Raw genomic sequence first — 17,163 nt, 5'->3', positions numbered from 1 at the left:
AGGGCTTATCCCTAAAGGTTGTGGTGGAATACAAAATTTAGACAGACCATGGTCCATGCTCTCATACAAGTGGAATATAAGATGTATGTGTAAATAATTAAGATACACAATAAACTAAGATCTTTAGGGGAGTGTAACAGAAATTTCGATGTGAAGTCTGATGGTGAAGGTCATTCATTATCAACAACAGAGGTCAGAGTAGACCCCACAGAGGAGCTACATTTGGGTGAGCATGAGTGCAGAGGACATGGGTGAACATCACAGGCACAGGGCAGTGGGGCGAAAGTGCAGGACATGCTTTGAAGGACACAGAATAGTCCAGTGTAACAGAAGCTTGTAGAAGAGGGAGTAATATAATTTAAGGCCCTGTGAAGGGCCTTAAATTCCAGGCCAAGAAATTTTGTAGGATCTAGCTCAAAAGTCACATCCTTAAGGAAATCTTGCTGTTCCCATAAAGTCAGAAAAGATCTTTTCCTCCTTCAGTCTCTGATTGCATTTTCTTTGGACCATTTTTAAGCACTTACCACATTCTTATTTGCATACATTATTTGAGTGCCAGAATTACCTCTTTTACTAGACTGTAATCACCTTCAAAGCAGGGACAATACATTATTCATCTCTGTAGTTCTGGGGACTAGCACAGTATTTTATACACAACAGATATTTAATAATACTTTCTGAATGAATAATAAATGAATAAATAAATAATGAAGGAAATAAATTAGGATAGAGAACCTAGAGACCTACCTTACATAAAAACTTATGTGCAGAAATAGTATACTTAACAAGAGACTGTATAGGATAATCCTGGAAAACCTACTTTAAGGTACAGGTGCTATACAGCATTTTACTATAACTTCAAAGATTCAGGTCAGAAGGTTTGATTTTCAGCAGTATTTTAGTGAATGAAATGAAAATGAAAAAGAAAGAACTCTAGGTCATTTAGAATTATATATGCTGAAATTATCCAAGTGTTAATGTATAAAATGAATTTGTACTTAGGATTTAACAAAATAGTTAAGTCCTTGCTTACTTAATGTTTGGTTGAAACAGTCTGGGAAAAGGATCTTACCCACTGAGGTCTCTCTGTAATTCATCATTTCTCTTCATTTCTTGTTCTAGACGATTTTCCAGAGATTGCTTTAATTCAATGAGTTTCTTTAATTTTTCCCTTTCAGTATTAAGCTTTGAAAAACATTTTTACAAAGAAAAATATTACAAGAACTGAACTTGCATTTCTGAAAAGGATATTTTTCATTAACTCCAGATCCAACTGTAAATATCAGTTAAGTGTAGTTTATAAGATCAAAATATGGAGAGATTTGAAAATAATTGATCTTACTTAAAATGATGTAGCTTTCCTGATTTCATTACAAACTATTTTTTTAAAATTTAGACCAATAAAAGTTCTCACTTGATTTCAATATAGGTACTACTTATACTAACAATGTAAATAAGTTTTAAAATAGTTGAAATGCATAGGAATGCATAGAATGTGGGTCAAGATTGCCAACATGACTTGGAGGAGCACTGGCCTTCCCCCTTGCTCTACAGCCAATGGAAATGGTCCCTTCATCCCTATTCCCCCTGTGCTGGCACACCCAGTCCATGTTCTAAGCATTCTTATGTTGAAATGTCGATATATGTGTTCTTAGGTTAGGCTATAAAAACTGTTCTCCAAATCTCTTTGTATTTGGGTAAGACGAAACCTCTGTAAATTCATATTTTGTTATTCTCCTTTTGCAGTTATCTATTGCTATAGATTATGAGCCAGGTAAATGTTAAATTCCTTTCAAAGTTTTCAACTTTTCCTTTCTCCAGTGCTCTTCTCTATCTTACAAACGAAGAAAGAACCCTCTTCATTCTGCTGCCCCTTCTAGATTCACTCCTATTTCTCCTCTGTTTCCAAACTTCTCGAATGAATGATTATCCCACAGCTGCCATTTCTTCATCTCCTGTTCTCATTTCATTCATCTATTTATGATTGTTTGCTTATTTGGTTTATATCTGTGATTTAATTGGTATAGGGTACACTCAGTGATAAAATTCCTTCTAATAATGCAAATAAGCCTGCTTCCAGCTTGCAATTTAGAATCTGCAACTCTAAGAATCTTAGGGAATGGCTTAGGGCACCAAGAGGTTAAAAGGCTTGCCCAGGAACACAAAGCCACCTATGTCAGCACTGAGATTTGAATCATGTTTTCCTGATTCTGAGGCTAGCTCTCTATGCATATAACATAGTGCTTTTTTTATTTCCATGAAATCTGGATTACCCCCCTACTAGTCTACTGAAACTGCATTCTCAATAGGCAGAAAGTTCTATATGTACCCAAAAACCTTTCTTCTTAGTCTCTGACTTCACTGCAACATAAGATTCTGTTTCTCTTATCTGATTTGTCATTTATTATCCCTATAAAGTATCCCTTCACAGTGTTTCTCTCTTTCCTCTTATATCTCATGGTTACCACCTTCATCCTGACCCATTATCTCAAGCTTCATAAATTGAGAGGTGAACACTTTAGTCCAACCTCCTCATTTTACTGATTAGGAAACAAGTACAGTGATATTAAGTCACAAGCACAGTGATATTAAGTCACTTGCCTATGGTTTATTTAAAAACAAAAGTGCTATAGGGTCTTTCTGTTCTAGTTTTACCGCCCCCCCCCCCAACCCTGACTATAAGATGCTAAGTTAATCTTCATAAAACACTGTTTAGATCATATTAATGCGCTACTCAAGAACCTATAATGGAACTGCTATGGGCTACCGGATTGAGGCTAAACTTCTCTGCCTTTCTTCTTCTGAAATCTAACCGCATCATATTTTTTCCAACTTTTACTTCTTTACAGCAACTCTCCTCACACTCCTGTGTTTTTGCTATTTTCCTGGAATTTATTGTTCTCCTTATTCTACCGATCCTTTCCCAAACCTCAAAGGCAACTCAAAGTTCTATCTTTTCTATTAAGATTTTCTTAGTATCTCTCAATAATGATTTTTTCCTTCACTACCTTCTTTGATATTTTTGTCTGTGGCATGCAGTAAGTATGCCAGTCTAATTAGTTTCTAATTTTTGTGCCACCACTCACTTCATTACTTCGCTATCTAATGCTGAGATACTGTATAGGAACTTAGCAGGAACTCATTAAATTTAGAGCAAAAAGAGACCCTAGTGATGACTTAGTACATCATTTCATATATCAGAAACCTAAGGCATAAAGACAGAAAACCATTGTCAAAAGTCGTATGGACAGGGGGCGGAGCCAAGATGGTGGCTGGAAAGCAGGGATTTGCATAAGGCTCTCCCCCCGGACCCTCCAAACACTGATAAAAAATGGCTCTGAACAAATTCTAGAACTGAAGAACCCATGAAATAGCAGAGGGAAGCAGAACTCCAGTCCAGGACAGCCTGGATGGTCGCTGGGTAAGATCTATAATGCACAGAGCTGGGAGCACAGGGGAGCAGAGCCCAGTGTGGGCTGCGTCCAGACCAAACAGACCAGGAGCTGGGCAGAACAGGCCCTAGTGCCCTGAATCAGTGAGCTGTGGCAGTTACCAGACTTCTCAACCCACAAACACCAGACAACAGAGAAGGTTAGTGGGAAAAGCTGTGGGGACAGAGTGAAAGGAATTTGTGGTTCGTCCACCGCCCCAGGGTCAGCAGGGGTGGTGCAGCTACAAAACTACAGCTACCTTTGCTTCCAGCCCCAGGCCCACCTGGTGGGAGGAATTAAGTGGCAGATTAGAGCAGGAGTGCACAGCCTGCTTAAGATCTAAGTCAGGTCTAGGCTAGTGGTGCTTAGGGGAGGAGGAGTGCTGGTGTGGCAGAGCTGGTTGTATAGAAATAGCTCTGAAAACAACGGCACATCCCCTCAAGCTTGGAACAAAGCACTCTCTACTCTACAAGCAGTCATACCCCCAGGAAAAACTCAAGAGTCAAGTAAGTTGGCTGGGAACATGGCCAGGCAGCAAAAATGCACTCAGATTCAGTCTCAGACTTTGGAATCTTTCTTTGGTGACAAAGAAGACCAAACCATACAGAGAGAAGAAGTCAACAAAGTCAAAGAGCCTACATCAAAAGCCTCCAAGTAAAACATGAACTGGTCTCAGGCCATGGAAGAGCTCAGAAAGGATTTGGAAAAGCAAGTTAGAGAAGTAGAGAAAAAATTCGGAAGAGAAATGAGAGTGATCCAAGAAAACCATGAAAAACAAGTCAATGACTTGCTAAAGGAGACCCTTAAAAATATTGAAGAAAATAACACCTTAAAAAAATAGACTAACTCAAATGGCAAAAGAGCTCCAATAAGCCAATGAGGAGAAGAATGCCTTGAAAGGCAGAATTAGCCAAATGGAAAAGGAGGTCCAAAAGACCACTGAAGAAAATACTACCTTAAAAATGAGATTGTTGCAAGTGGAAGCTAGTGACTTTATGAGAAATCAAGATATTGTAAAACAGAACCAAAGGAATGAAAAAGTGGAAGACAATGTGAAATATCTCATTGGAAAAACCACTGACCTGGAAAATAGATCCAGGAGAGATAATTTAAAAATTATTGGACTACCTGAAAGCCATCATGAAAAAAAGAGCCTAGATATCATCTTTCAAGGAATTATCAAGGAAAACTGCCCTGATATTCTAGAGCCAGAGGGCAAAATAGAAATTGAAAGAATCCAACAATTGCCTCCTGAAAAAGATCCCAAAAAGAAAACTCCTAGGAATATTGTCGCCAAATTCCAGAGCTCCCAGGTCAAGGAGAAAATACTGTAAGCAGCCAGAAAGAAACAATTGAGTATTGTGGAAACCCAATCAGAATAACCCAAGAGCTAGCAGCTTCTACATTAAGAGATTGAAGGGCTTGGAATATGATATTCCGGAGGTCAATGGAGCTAGGATTAAAACCAAGAATCACCTACCCAGCAAAACTGAGTATCATGCTCCAAGGCAAAATATGGACTTTCAATAAAATAGAGAACTTTCAAGCTTTCTCAGTGAAAAGGCCAGAGCTGAATAGAAAATCTGACTTTCAAACACAAGAATCAAGAGAAGGATGAAAAGGTAAACAGGAAAGAGAAATCACAAGGGACTTACTAAAGCTGAACTGTTTTGTTTACATTCCTACATGGAAAGACGATGTGTATAATTCATGAGACCTCAGTGTTAGGGTATCTGAAGGGAATATACATATACATATATATATATACACACATATATACATATACATAAATGTGTATACACACACACACACACACACACACACACACACACACATATATATATATATATATATATATATATATATATATATATATATATATATATATATATATATATATAGACAGATGGCACAGGGTGAGTTGAATATGAAGGGATGATATCTAAAAAAATAAAATCAAGTTAAGGGATGAGAGAGGAATATATTGAGAGATGGAGAAAGGGAGAGATAGAATGGGGTAAACTATCTCATATAAAAGTGGCAAGAAAAATCAGTTCTGTTGGGAGGGAAGAGGGGGCAGATGAGGGGAAATGACTGAATCTTGCTCTCATCAGATTTGACCTGAGGGAATAACGTACACACTCAATTGGGTATCTTACCCCCACAGGAAAGGAGGAAGGAGATAAAAAAAGGGGGATGACAGAAGGGAGGGCAGATAGGGGGAGGAGGTAATCAAAAGCAAACACTTTTGAAAAGGGACAGGGTCAAGGGAGAAAATTGGATAAAGGGGGAAAGGATAGGAGGGAGCAAAATATAGTTAGTCTTTCACAACATGAGTATTGTGGAAGGGTTTTGCATAATGATACACTTGTGGCCTACGTTGAATTTCTTGCCTTCTTAGGGAGGGTGGGTGGGGAGGGAAGAGGGGGGAGAATTTGAAACTCAAAATTTTAAAACAAGATGTTAAAAAAAAAGTTTTTGCATGCAACTAGGAAATAAGATATACAAGCAATGGGGCATAGAAATTTATCTTGCCCTACAAGGAAGTAAGGGAAAAGGGGATGGAGGGGAATGGGGGTTACAGAGGGGAGGGCTGACTGGGGAATGGGGCTATCAGAATATATGCCATCTTGGAGTGGGGGGGAGGGTAGAAATGGGGAGAAAATTTGTAATTCAAACTCTTGTGAAAATTAATGCTGACAACTAAAAATATTAAATAAATAAATAATGATTTAAAAAAAAAATTTATATGGACAGTAAGGGGCTGAGCCAAGATTCAAAATCTTGGAAAAGTCACCTTTAGATGTAAGTTTTTAATAATTTATATTTATATAAAACACATGTTATTAAATTTAGCTATTTGGCAATTGTTCCTCTAATAGAGGTGCTAACTCTGGAAATTTGTATTGTGTATTTTTTCACGCTGGGAAGAACATGACTGGATTCATAAGTACCACCTGTTCTACTATCCAACCATAGTGATCTCTCCCTTTTATAAATGCTTATATTACTTACATATATAACATTCACTTGGTAGTTGTTTATATGCTACCTTGTATTATAAATGAACCTCATCTATTTTGCTTTGGCTTCCCAATGAGACTGCAAATTTTTCAAGGAGAGAGGGTATGTCTTACACATAGTCTTTGTAACCTGGTTAAAACCTATCATAGTGTAATTCACATAATCGATATTCACTAGTTGATGAATTAAATGTTGAACAAGGAAGAAACAGTAATTTGACTTAATTCTTAGATAGTAAAAACTTAGTTACTTGCATGATGAGGGAAAGAAGACAGGGAAGAAATGGTGCCAGTTTACCCTGAATGCCAATTAACTGAGCTAATTCATCTTGCCAAAGATGGAAACTAATTTATTGCTCTCTTGCTATACTTCCTAAGGCTCGGTCCACACCGAGTTTCTAGGGTGCAGTTTGAAGCCAAAAGTTTCTGAAGATTAATATTTTTTTTGGGGGGGGAGCGAAGGCAGGGCAATTGGGGTTGACTTCCCAAGGTCACAAAGCTAGTAAATGTCAAGTGTCTGAGGCCAGATTTGAACTCAGGTCCTCCTGACTCCAGAGCCGGTGCTCTATTCACTGAACTATGTACCTGCCCCTTGAAGGCTTTTAAACAATGTGGACCAAAAAGAAAAGGAGGGAAATAAAGAAAATGGGTGATAGGGGAGTTACTTGAGAAACAAAACTTATTTCATGTCCAAAACTGATTTTTGAAACCTAGAGATATTTCTGAAGTGTACAAATATAAAAGAAAGAAATTTCCATAAGATTGATACTGGAACTAACAACAATTTCTTGGTCAAAACAATTATACTGAAGTTAATCAGGTAAGAGATCTGTTCTGCAACATTAGGAGGTGCTTATCAAAATGTGGGAGGCAGTAATCACATATATTACTGACAACATTGACCTTTATGCTTCTGGAGCAGAGAAACATGCATGTATTAAGTGTCTACTATGTGCCACACACTATGCTAAGAGCTTTATAATTATTATCTCATTTGTTTCTCACAACAATCCTGGGAGGTAGGTGATATTATTATGCCCATTTTTACAGCTGAGGAAACTGATAAAGATTAAGTGACTTGTCTGAGATCACGGAGAGAGTATCTGAGGCCACATCAGAAGTCAGGTCCAACTCCAGGCCCAAAGTTCTATCCATTATTTCCACCAAGCATCCTCTAAGCAGAGAAAATCTCATCAACAAAAACTCTATGGTTGGCTGCTTTGGCATAGATTTCCATTATTTTACCACTGATGATGGTTACTAGGTTGAAAATATGGTTTGAAGGATATCAGAAGTATCCATTTCAACAGCTTTTGGCTGGTATAATGATGAATATCATAATATAAATGTGGGAAGGCAACCTAGGATAGAGGAATGCATCTTATAGTAATGAAGGGAACACTTTAAGAGAATTTGACTGTGAGACTGTATTCTATGCTTAACTTCTCCTTAATTATAATAGTTTTTCAATAATGATGATGATGATAAAATATTTTTATAATGAATTTCTATTTTGCCATTGGGGGACTCTGGGAAATTGAAAATTAAAAAAAAACAGAATAGAAACTTACTACTACTACTACTACTACTACTACTACTACTACTACTACTACTACTACCACTACTAAAATAATAACTATTGCTTCTACTACCACCATGCTGTGAAAAGGGAGTTCTATGGAAGATAATGTAGTATAAATAATCCCTGTCTTCAAGGAATTACAATCTAGTTGGGGAAACGACTAGGATACAAGAAATGATAGTTTGATAACAGATGTAAATGCCATAAAGCAATCAATATATAGTTAAATACTAAATTATATGGTATCAGATGAAAAGTGGAAACCAGAAGATTGTGAAATCAATAGTACTGAAAAGTCAAAAAAGGCTCATGGCAAAAGAATCATACTTCTAGAATTCAAAAGCATCTTGGAGGTGAAAGTGGCATTTGAGAAAGGGTGCTGAAGGATGGATAGGTGATGGATAGGTAGTGCAGATGGGGAAGTATAACTAAGCAAGAAGAAGAGCATGACTGAAGATATGGAGATGGAAATTAACATAATGAGATGAGTTTGAATAATTTAGAGGATAATACTGAGATTATCCATCTAATTACTTTAATTCTAAATTTCCCTTTGCATGCACAATTTATATACTTTCAAATTGTGAAGCAATATCATTTTCCTTTCATTTAAGGAGTAGTTTGAATAGAAGCAAACAAATAACTTCTACTTCGCTATTTTGGGGACTAAATGAGATAAATGTATGTAAAAGGCTTTCTAAACATAGAGTACGATAGCAATGATTTAGTTATTATTGTTAATTAGAAAAACACCTTCTTTCTTGTATGAGGATAAACAAAATTGTCAACCACCTAAAGAGTGAGTATAATTACATACTCACTTATACTTAAAGGTGGAGGTTATAGGTTTTGTTCTAAGTCAGCTTAAATGACAAGCATAGGGTTCAGGAAATATATAATATTGGTAAAAAAGAAATGTTACACTGAAAACACTTTCCATTAATCAATGACAAATTCCTGATTTTTTTGCATACATACTTTATTTTTGGTTTCATCTATTTCCTTCTGTAGTTGTTTTTTCTTATCTTCTAAATCATTTCGATAAAGTGATGTAACCTCTAGTGAAGCTTCTGTCATGGATTGTTTTTTCAGGGAATCAGCAAGTTCTTGTTGAAGCTTTCTTACTGTAGCCTGATAGAAAGTTGTCCAAATTATTTCTATTACTTATTTCATAAGTCAATATTAGCTTATATAAAATAAATATACCTTCAAAATTAATTGTTATAAATATTTTCACATAAATAATTTCATGAAATGTATTAATAGTTATCAGATTTAGAACTGGAAAAAGTCTTAGGGACTATTTAATACAACCACCACATTTTGCAGATAAGGAAACTAAGCCCCAAAGAGGGTAAATGAGCTACTCAAGGTCGGTAGTTATTAATAGAGAAAATGATTTGAATTTAACTCCTAAGACTGCAAAGCTCTTTGGACTATACTACTAGCCCTCCATTCAGCATGGATCAAATGTTATTTTTCTATTTGCTCAGTATTGTCCTCATAAAGCAATCCATTCAGCCTGATTTCCCCATTACCTCCTTTTGAGAATTATACCGCCTCCAAAGCCACATAGGTGATAAAGTTTCTTATGTGCAATTTGCATGGAAGATGGGGGGATGGGGGAGGGAAGAATGTATAGCTTCTTATCCTTGATAGGAACATTAGGGGTTTTTCCTTCCATTTTTCAGAAAAGTTAACCGCATTATTTCTGTGCACCTGGCCTTATAAGAATGAGGACATCCATAAGAAAAAGTTGCATTTTCCTTCCTCTCACAGTTTCCCCTGGAGAATGACTATATGGAGGCTTGGTAAGACCACTTGATGTGAATGATTTGGTTTGCTGAAAGCAAACAAAAAAAAAGGAGACGGTTGCTAGCTACTATTCACATCTTCAACTATCCTTGCCAAGCCTTCAAAGCAGTTCCTTTTTCTGTTAGGATAGGAATTAAACTCCTGGTTGCAATAAATGGATACAAAACTATAGAAATAGTTTTAGAAATAGGAAACTATAGAAAATATGGTAGTTCTCCCACTTATGCATACACAATATGGTGTGAGGTGACATCTAAAGGGAAATCATTTCCATATCATTTCATGTTCTAACCTAGGAGGAATACCTACATATATACACATGTGTATATGTACATATAACACAAATACATACTTTTATATGTATATACAGATATGCTATAAAAATCCTGTTCATTTTCACTATACTTTATAGTAAATTATTGCACATATTACTGATAGCAAATAAAGCTAAAAAGCAAAAGAAATTAAAATTTTTCTATCTTATTAGATAAGATTAGGTATCTTATAAACATAAATTTTACTAAAATCAAGTAAACTTATAAAGGAAATGTAAGCTAAAAGAAGCCAATGTAAAATTGTGAAAGGAAAAAAAACTGACATAATTAATTGGATTTCTACAAATAAGCTAAGTTCTAGCATGAAATGACTAGATTCAAACACATGATCATACACACTAAAAATGATAACTAAAAAATTTTTATACTAAATTGTTACCCAGTACGATACTTGGTAGTCCTGCCACTCACTGCATATATGAAAAATCACAGATAATGAAAACTGCTATTAGACTGTAAAAAGCTACCAATCTTCAACAAATAAAAGGCAATTATCCTAGAAATTGCAATTTTGGACATTAAGCAAGAAGTGTTAGTAAAACAATGAAAAAATACTGAGATAAATAAAAATATATAGTGAGGAAGCAAAACCACATTTTTTTTTAAATGGCACTATTACCACACAAAAATTTAATGCTTAATGTTACAGGATCTCTTTGAATAGAATTACTGTCCTAAATTTTAAAGGAAAGTATTTGCTATCCTTTGGAATTTCATTAAAAATATGATCCAGTGTTTAATACTTCTAAAATTTGTTCCAAATAGTTTGAATTAAAACTAGTCAGACTGATACACATGTTTAAATGGTTATGAAAAGGGTAACTAATATCCCACAGTATCTCAATTCAGATATCTCATCTGAATTGTTAGAATATTACTAGTATAATTTTTCATGATTTATCTTGAGTTTTAGCATTTCAAATACATTCTATTGCACTACTGAAATGGAATATTAGGCATATGATTAGAATTATAAATTTATCAGTATTTATTTAAAAGTGATTAACTCTATCTACCTTTATTAAACCAAAACTCTGCCTTTAAAATTTCATGGCCTACATAATACGTTTAAGTAAAGTGAGTCATCTTATCTAAAAGATGGATATCAGGCTGACTTGTATCATGTTATTGCTTCCTCATTCTCCTTCCTTACATGTCAGAATTTTTACAATGAAAGTTAATAACATCATCTGCCAGCTGAAAATTAAAAATCCTAATTAAATCTTGATCAAAATTGCTTTGAATTTCATTTCAAAAATTTAAATGCTTATGAAATGATATTATTTAAAGACCTACCTCTCTTTCTGCTTTCTCATTTTCATATTTACACATTTGCTCTCTTAAGTGGTTACATTCAGTGATTAACTCTTTATTTCTCTCTTCTACCATAAGAACTTGTTTTTCAGTATCAGCACGAAGTTTATTGAAGAGATCAATAAACTGTACCTGGGCATCACTCAATACCTTTTCTTTAATGATGCCTTTGTTTTGGGCATCTTCCAGCTGTTGTCGAAGCAGCATATTTTCACTTTGGATTTGGGCTAATCTTTCTTGGATAGATTCATGTTTGACAATGTATTTGTTCAGTTTTTCCTTTTCTATTTGACTTGTGTGTTCCAGATCCTTTGCTTTATATTGGGCCTGGTTTAATTCTCTCTGTGAGCTTTCTAAAATTAGTGTCTTTTCCCTGAGGGAATCTCGGACATGGTGTAGCTCATTTTCTAAACTATTAGCTTTACTTTCAGCTTTAGAGAGCTCTTGAGAAAGGACACCATTGTTCTCTCTTAGACTAGACAAGTCATGATTTAGTTTGTCCTGTAAACGAAGCCACTCATCTCGTTCTCGCTGAAAGCTATGTTCAAGGTCTAGTTTTGATGTCTGACTTCGTTCATGATCAAGAATAGCAGAAGTCAGACGGGAACGGTATGATTCAAGTTCTGTCTCTAGTCTGTCTCTGTTTTGTTTTGCGTTCTCCAATTTAGAGTTTAGCATTGTATTCTCAGTTGTCAGAACATTTACTTGTCCACTGTACTGGAATATTGTTTTTGTTAATGCTTCTTCATTCAGTTTTAATTCCTTTTGAAGCTCATCAATCTTTTCTTTTAAAACTTCATTTTCTTCTGTATATTGGTTTTCTTTTTCCTGATCCTTAATTTTTACTGTGTCTAGTTCCAGTTTGAGCATGGCAACTTCATCCTGTAGAGTCTGATTTTTATGCAGCAGATATTTTTCTTTTTCATGACTATCAGGAACCTAAATACAATAAACAGAAAAAAGTTGCTATTCAAAATAAAATCATACATTCTGATTTTTCCTTAGTAATTGAAAATAAACCCGAAGTGCCAAGAAGCATAGTGTATTCAAAGAAAAAGTAAATTGAGGGAGTTTCACCTATTTCACATTTCTGTCAGACTCAATTTTCCCAAAGAAGAGGTCTCAAAAGTGCTACATCAATCAGAAGATATGTACTTGGGATATTTGGTCTTCAAACAGATGGGCATTTCACTATATGATACAGAGTCTATTTTACAAACCCTGTATTTTTAGGCCCCCAAATCTGTCTACTCTTCAGCATATTTCATTTCCTTTGTTGTGTCCATTCTATTCCAAACTGGCTACTCATAATGTTATGATAAAAATAACAACACCTAATATTTATGGAGGCCTTTTAAAGTTTGCAAAGTACTTTTGATACATTATCTCACATAAGATTTTCAACACCTTCATGAGAGAAATACTCATATTATTCTCCCCATATTAAAGATTAGGATTTAGGTTAGGAGAAGTTATTAAACTTGCTCATTGTCACACCTAGTAAGTGTTAGAAACAGTATCTGAATCCAGGACTCTTCAGACTCCAAATCTAGCACTCTTTTCCAATAGCTAATTTCCTCTTAGGTGTTAAAGACAAGCAGTTGTCCTTGCATTTAGTCACTGTCCTGGTACAATTATCTTAGCTGCAGACCAATGAAATGATAACAGTCTTAAAATTCCTTAGTATACATCTTGAGAATAATCTGCTCTCTTATAGCTCTGTAGCACTTTCATAGCATCATTGATTTAGAACTTTCAGAGGTTATCCAGCCCAAACCTCCCATTTTAGGGATCGGTAAAGTGAGGCCCAGAGTGTGGTCGGTAGATGGTAACCTAACCCTAATCATCAAATTTTAAAGGAACAATGAAAAAATTATTGAGGCCAAAGTATAAAATGTTGATATTGCACTCCTATCTCATGGTCCAGCAGCACTGGCCCCCATTCAGGATTGGTGGAAATAGCTATACCAAAAAGCTTAGAAGTCCCATTCTATGAGATCCCTTCTACAAAGCCAGGAGGAAGGTATAAATAGGCAGAGAAGCTTAGCTAAATGAAGCACTCTAGTGCCCAGGCACCAAAGGATCACTAAGGGCAGAAACCTGAATGATTTGCTAAAAACCACTGTTGAAAAGAAAAGAAAATGAAAAATCCTAAATTTGGCATTTGATGAACTTGTGTTTCTATCATGCTGAACAATGATGAATGTGAATGAACGAATCCTTGTAATGGATAAAGCCTTATTTTAGAAATCTAAGTGAAATTTATTCTTGTTGCAAATACTTTTATTCCTTCTCTTTCATGAAACATGAGTGAGACAAAAATGTGAAATAGACCAAACTATTTAGTCTCTGCCCTTGAAAGGGCAAGTGGTTGAAATCACTTAATTAAGGAAGAAAAGTGGTCTGTGTTTGAGGTGTCAACTTCTACCTGGTTGCACTAACCTTAGAGGTTAGTGAAATTGATGAGATACCCCCTTACAGTGTCCAAAAAGGGCAGAGGCCCTACTGAGAACCAGGGATTTTTTCAATAGAAATACACCTTTATTTCTGGAGGGATGATTCGATTCAAAGAAAAGAAACAACCAAGCAAAACAAACGACGTGCGCTGATTTTGGTCACTATGTGTGTCACTACTTGTCTGCTGCAGACAGATCTATGTGACTGAGGATGACAAACATGTCCAAAAATGAAGAACAAAAATCCTGACTTTTTAAATATGCAGTTTGATGTAAGGATGACCAAAGTGAATACCTCAGAAGTCTGAACCATTTTGGAAGCAGCTGCTTCTATTTCTTTCTGCTTCCAAAGATTATTATTCAGAATTCTTGCTTGCAAAGCTCTGGCACTCTGCTCCTGAGAAAGTTGTCTTTGAGTGTCATTTCGCTCTTCTTCAACCTGAGGACAACAATTTCATGAAATTTTTAATCATCTTTATTCTTTCAAAAGTCAGCAAAAACATTTCATCTTTAAGTGGAATATAAAATCTGAAAAAGGATGGAAAATAGCTGAAAAAAATCTAGGAAAAGTAGGCTATTGAAAATAAAAAGCAACAAGATGGATAGGATTTCAGAGTTGTAAAGGAACCTCACCACTATTCAGTCCAATCCATATCCATTATTACTGACTCTTACCAGACTTTACTCAGCCTCGGCTTGAAATCTTCACAGGTAGGGGAAGCCACCATCTCTCAAGGCAACTCATTCTATTTGGGGATGGTTCTATTTGTCAGCATTTGTTCTCCTGACATTAACCCTAAAAATGTACATTTTTTTTCATCTTCTATTCATTGCTCTTAGTTCTGACCCTTACGCTGAAGCAGAGCAAACTTAATCTTTCTTCCACATGACTGTCTTTCAAAAACTTTAAGATACTTATCATGGCCTTTGAGTCTTTTTTTTAACAACTATAAACATCTCCAGTTCCTTTAACTGACCCTCATATGTCATGGAATCAAGGTCCTTCATCATCCTGTTTGCCATCCTGCTTACTAGTTACCATAATTCTGTGGTAGCCAGAAACAAACAAAATTGTACAGGAGAGATCTGATCAGGTCAGAGTACAGAGGTATTTTTACCTCCTCAGTTTTGGAAGCTATGCTTCTCTGAATGGGATCCAAAATTACACCAGCTTTTTGGTTGCCAAAGAACAGCACTGACTCAAATTAAGCTTAGAGTTCACCATGGTTCCTAAATCTTTTCAGACAAAACGCTATCTAATCATATTTTCCCCAACTTATATTTGTGAAACTAGGTTTTTTGGACCTAATTATAAAGCTTTACATTCATTCTTGCTGAATTTCATCTTATTAGTAGATTCAGTCCAGTGCTCCTCGGATAATTTTAATTGTTTAAGAGCTGAAGATGCTTCAGAACAATAAACTTTTCTGAAAGACTGAAGGATGTGCAGTAAAGTGGAATATAAGGAAAAGAGAAAGAGACTGGACCTGCAATTTCATTGACATAGAGAATTTTCAGCTAAGGAAACTCTTTCTACCAATGCAGAGGAGTTCTCTGGAACTCATAGTCTTAGAGAGTTGCCCATAGCAGTGGTGTCAAATAGATCCCACCCAGTACTGTGTTTTATGGGCAGCTTTTGGGGAGATGGACACCTTTGGCTTGGAGTCTGGTGAAATGACTTGCCCAGGGTCACACAGTCAAGATGTGTCAGTGGCAACATTTGAACCCAAATCTTCCTGGATTTGAGGTCAGTTCTATACACTACACCAGGTGTGGGCAATTTGTGGCCTTCTAGGTCCTTGGGTTTGGCCTTTTGACTGAGTCCAAGTTTTACAGAACAACTCCTTTTATTAAGGGGATTTGTTCTGGAAAGTTTGGATTCAGTCAAAGGGCTGCACTTGAGGACCTAGAGGGCCACTTGTGGCCTCAAGGCCACAGGTTCCCCACCCCTGCACTACACCATACTGATTCTCTACTGTGACACATATTTTAAAAAGTTATAGCTTCATGTTACCTTTTCCATGGCTACTTAGCCTGTAATTTTACTTTCAATCACTAAAATAAGGGAAACTTTTTCTTTATTTTTCTTCATATCTTTATGAATACGTATTTATGAATGACTGAACCCAACTTACTTATATTAGACAGAAATGCCTTTTTAGGATTAAAAAGACTACAGTATTCACCTATTCACTCCAGGAGAATCCATAAATATTCTTAACAAAGAAAAGATGGAAATAGTGACAGTTTACCTGTTTCAAGTGATTTCTTACTGTTCTCAGTTCAAGGTCCAGAGTTCTGAGAGTGAATTCAAGTTGCTGTTTCAGCTCCACTTCTATATTATACTGCTCTTCTTTTCTTCTTAACTGTTCTCTAATCTTTTCAAATAGCATTTCTGCAGTCACTCGCTTTTCTTCCTCTTGCTTCAGTGTAAACCTAGATTAAAATTGCTTGGTTTTCAGTAGAAATAAGAAATACAGTGCCCTTTAAGTATATGCATCTGGACCTCTAAAGGAAAAGAACATTAATCTGGTGGCAACTGGATCCATGTAGGGAGCTCACCATCAGGAAACTCCCTCTACTGATGCAGATTGGTCCCTGATCTGCAATTCTGAGCCTTGGAGTTACCTGTGGCAATGAGAATTAACATAACTTGCACAGGAGCGCAAAGTCAGGATTTGTCAGAAATGAGACACGAAAACATTTCTCTATCCAGGCTACTCCAGGGCATTAAACTTCTATCAGAAATGTATCATATAGTCCTTTGGGTGCTTTGGCTTTTTGTCCTCAATGGACAGAAATTCCATAAATTGGATACATACGCGCACACACATACACATACACACACACACATATGTATATATGTTCTATCTATCTATCTATCTATATCTATAGATAGATAGATAACACACATCTACTTCCCTCCTTGCCTTCTTGGCTTTAAACTTTTACTGAACTGCACTATAGAGAAGCTAGAAGAAATGACTTTTTCAAAATTCCTGAGTTTGGATACATTTGAATGACTGGTAAAAAGTGTGGAGGGGGATGTAGATAACATTCCTAACTAAAATTAGGTGTGGCAATGATATCTACATTTCCCTCATCCATTTTCCCATTACTATTGATTATTCAGAGTTGATTTCTTACTTCATGTTTGGTGAAAAAATTGTAAGTAATTGTGGTATAGTTTTGAAAATTCACTAAAAA

At 35.9% G+C, this 17,163-nt stretch overlaps 1 protein-coding gene across 1 annotated transcript in view; it reads right to left on the bottom strand.

The window, feature by feature from the left end:
• The window catches only part of LOC118849922 (ankyrin repeat domain-containing protein 26-like), a 71,542-nt gene that overhangs the window by 20,792 nt on the left and 33,587 nt on the right, over positions 1-17,163 (bottom strand). Inside the window, exons 17-21 of the mRNA XM_036759023.1 lie at positions 16,209-16,392; positions 14,252-14,395; positions 11,483-12,439; positions 9,015-9,167; positions 1,073-1,185 (exon numbers count right to left, since the gene is read on the bottom strand). Of these exons, the coding sequence (XP_036614918.1) occupies positions 1,073-1,185; positions 9,015-9,167; positions 11,483-12,439; positions 14,252-14,395; positions 16,209-16,392 (1,551 nt within the window). The remainder of the gene's footprint in view (positions 1-1,072; positions 1,186-9,014; positions 9,168-11,482; positions 12,440-14,251; positions 14,396-16,208; positions 16,393-17,163) is intronic.

Source organism: Trichosurus vulpecula, chromosome 5, assembly GCF_011100635.1.
Source record: "Trichosurus vulpecula isolate mTriVul1 chromosome 5, mTriVul1.pri, whole genome shotgun sequence".
NCBI classification, from domain to species: domain Eukaryota; kingdom Metazoa; phylum Chordata; class Mammalia; order Diprotodontia; family Phalangeridae; genus Trichosurus; species Trichosurus vulpecula.
The sequence above is the reverse complement of the archived record's forward strand: the minus strand, read 5'-3'. Positions and strand labels throughout refer to the sequence as shown.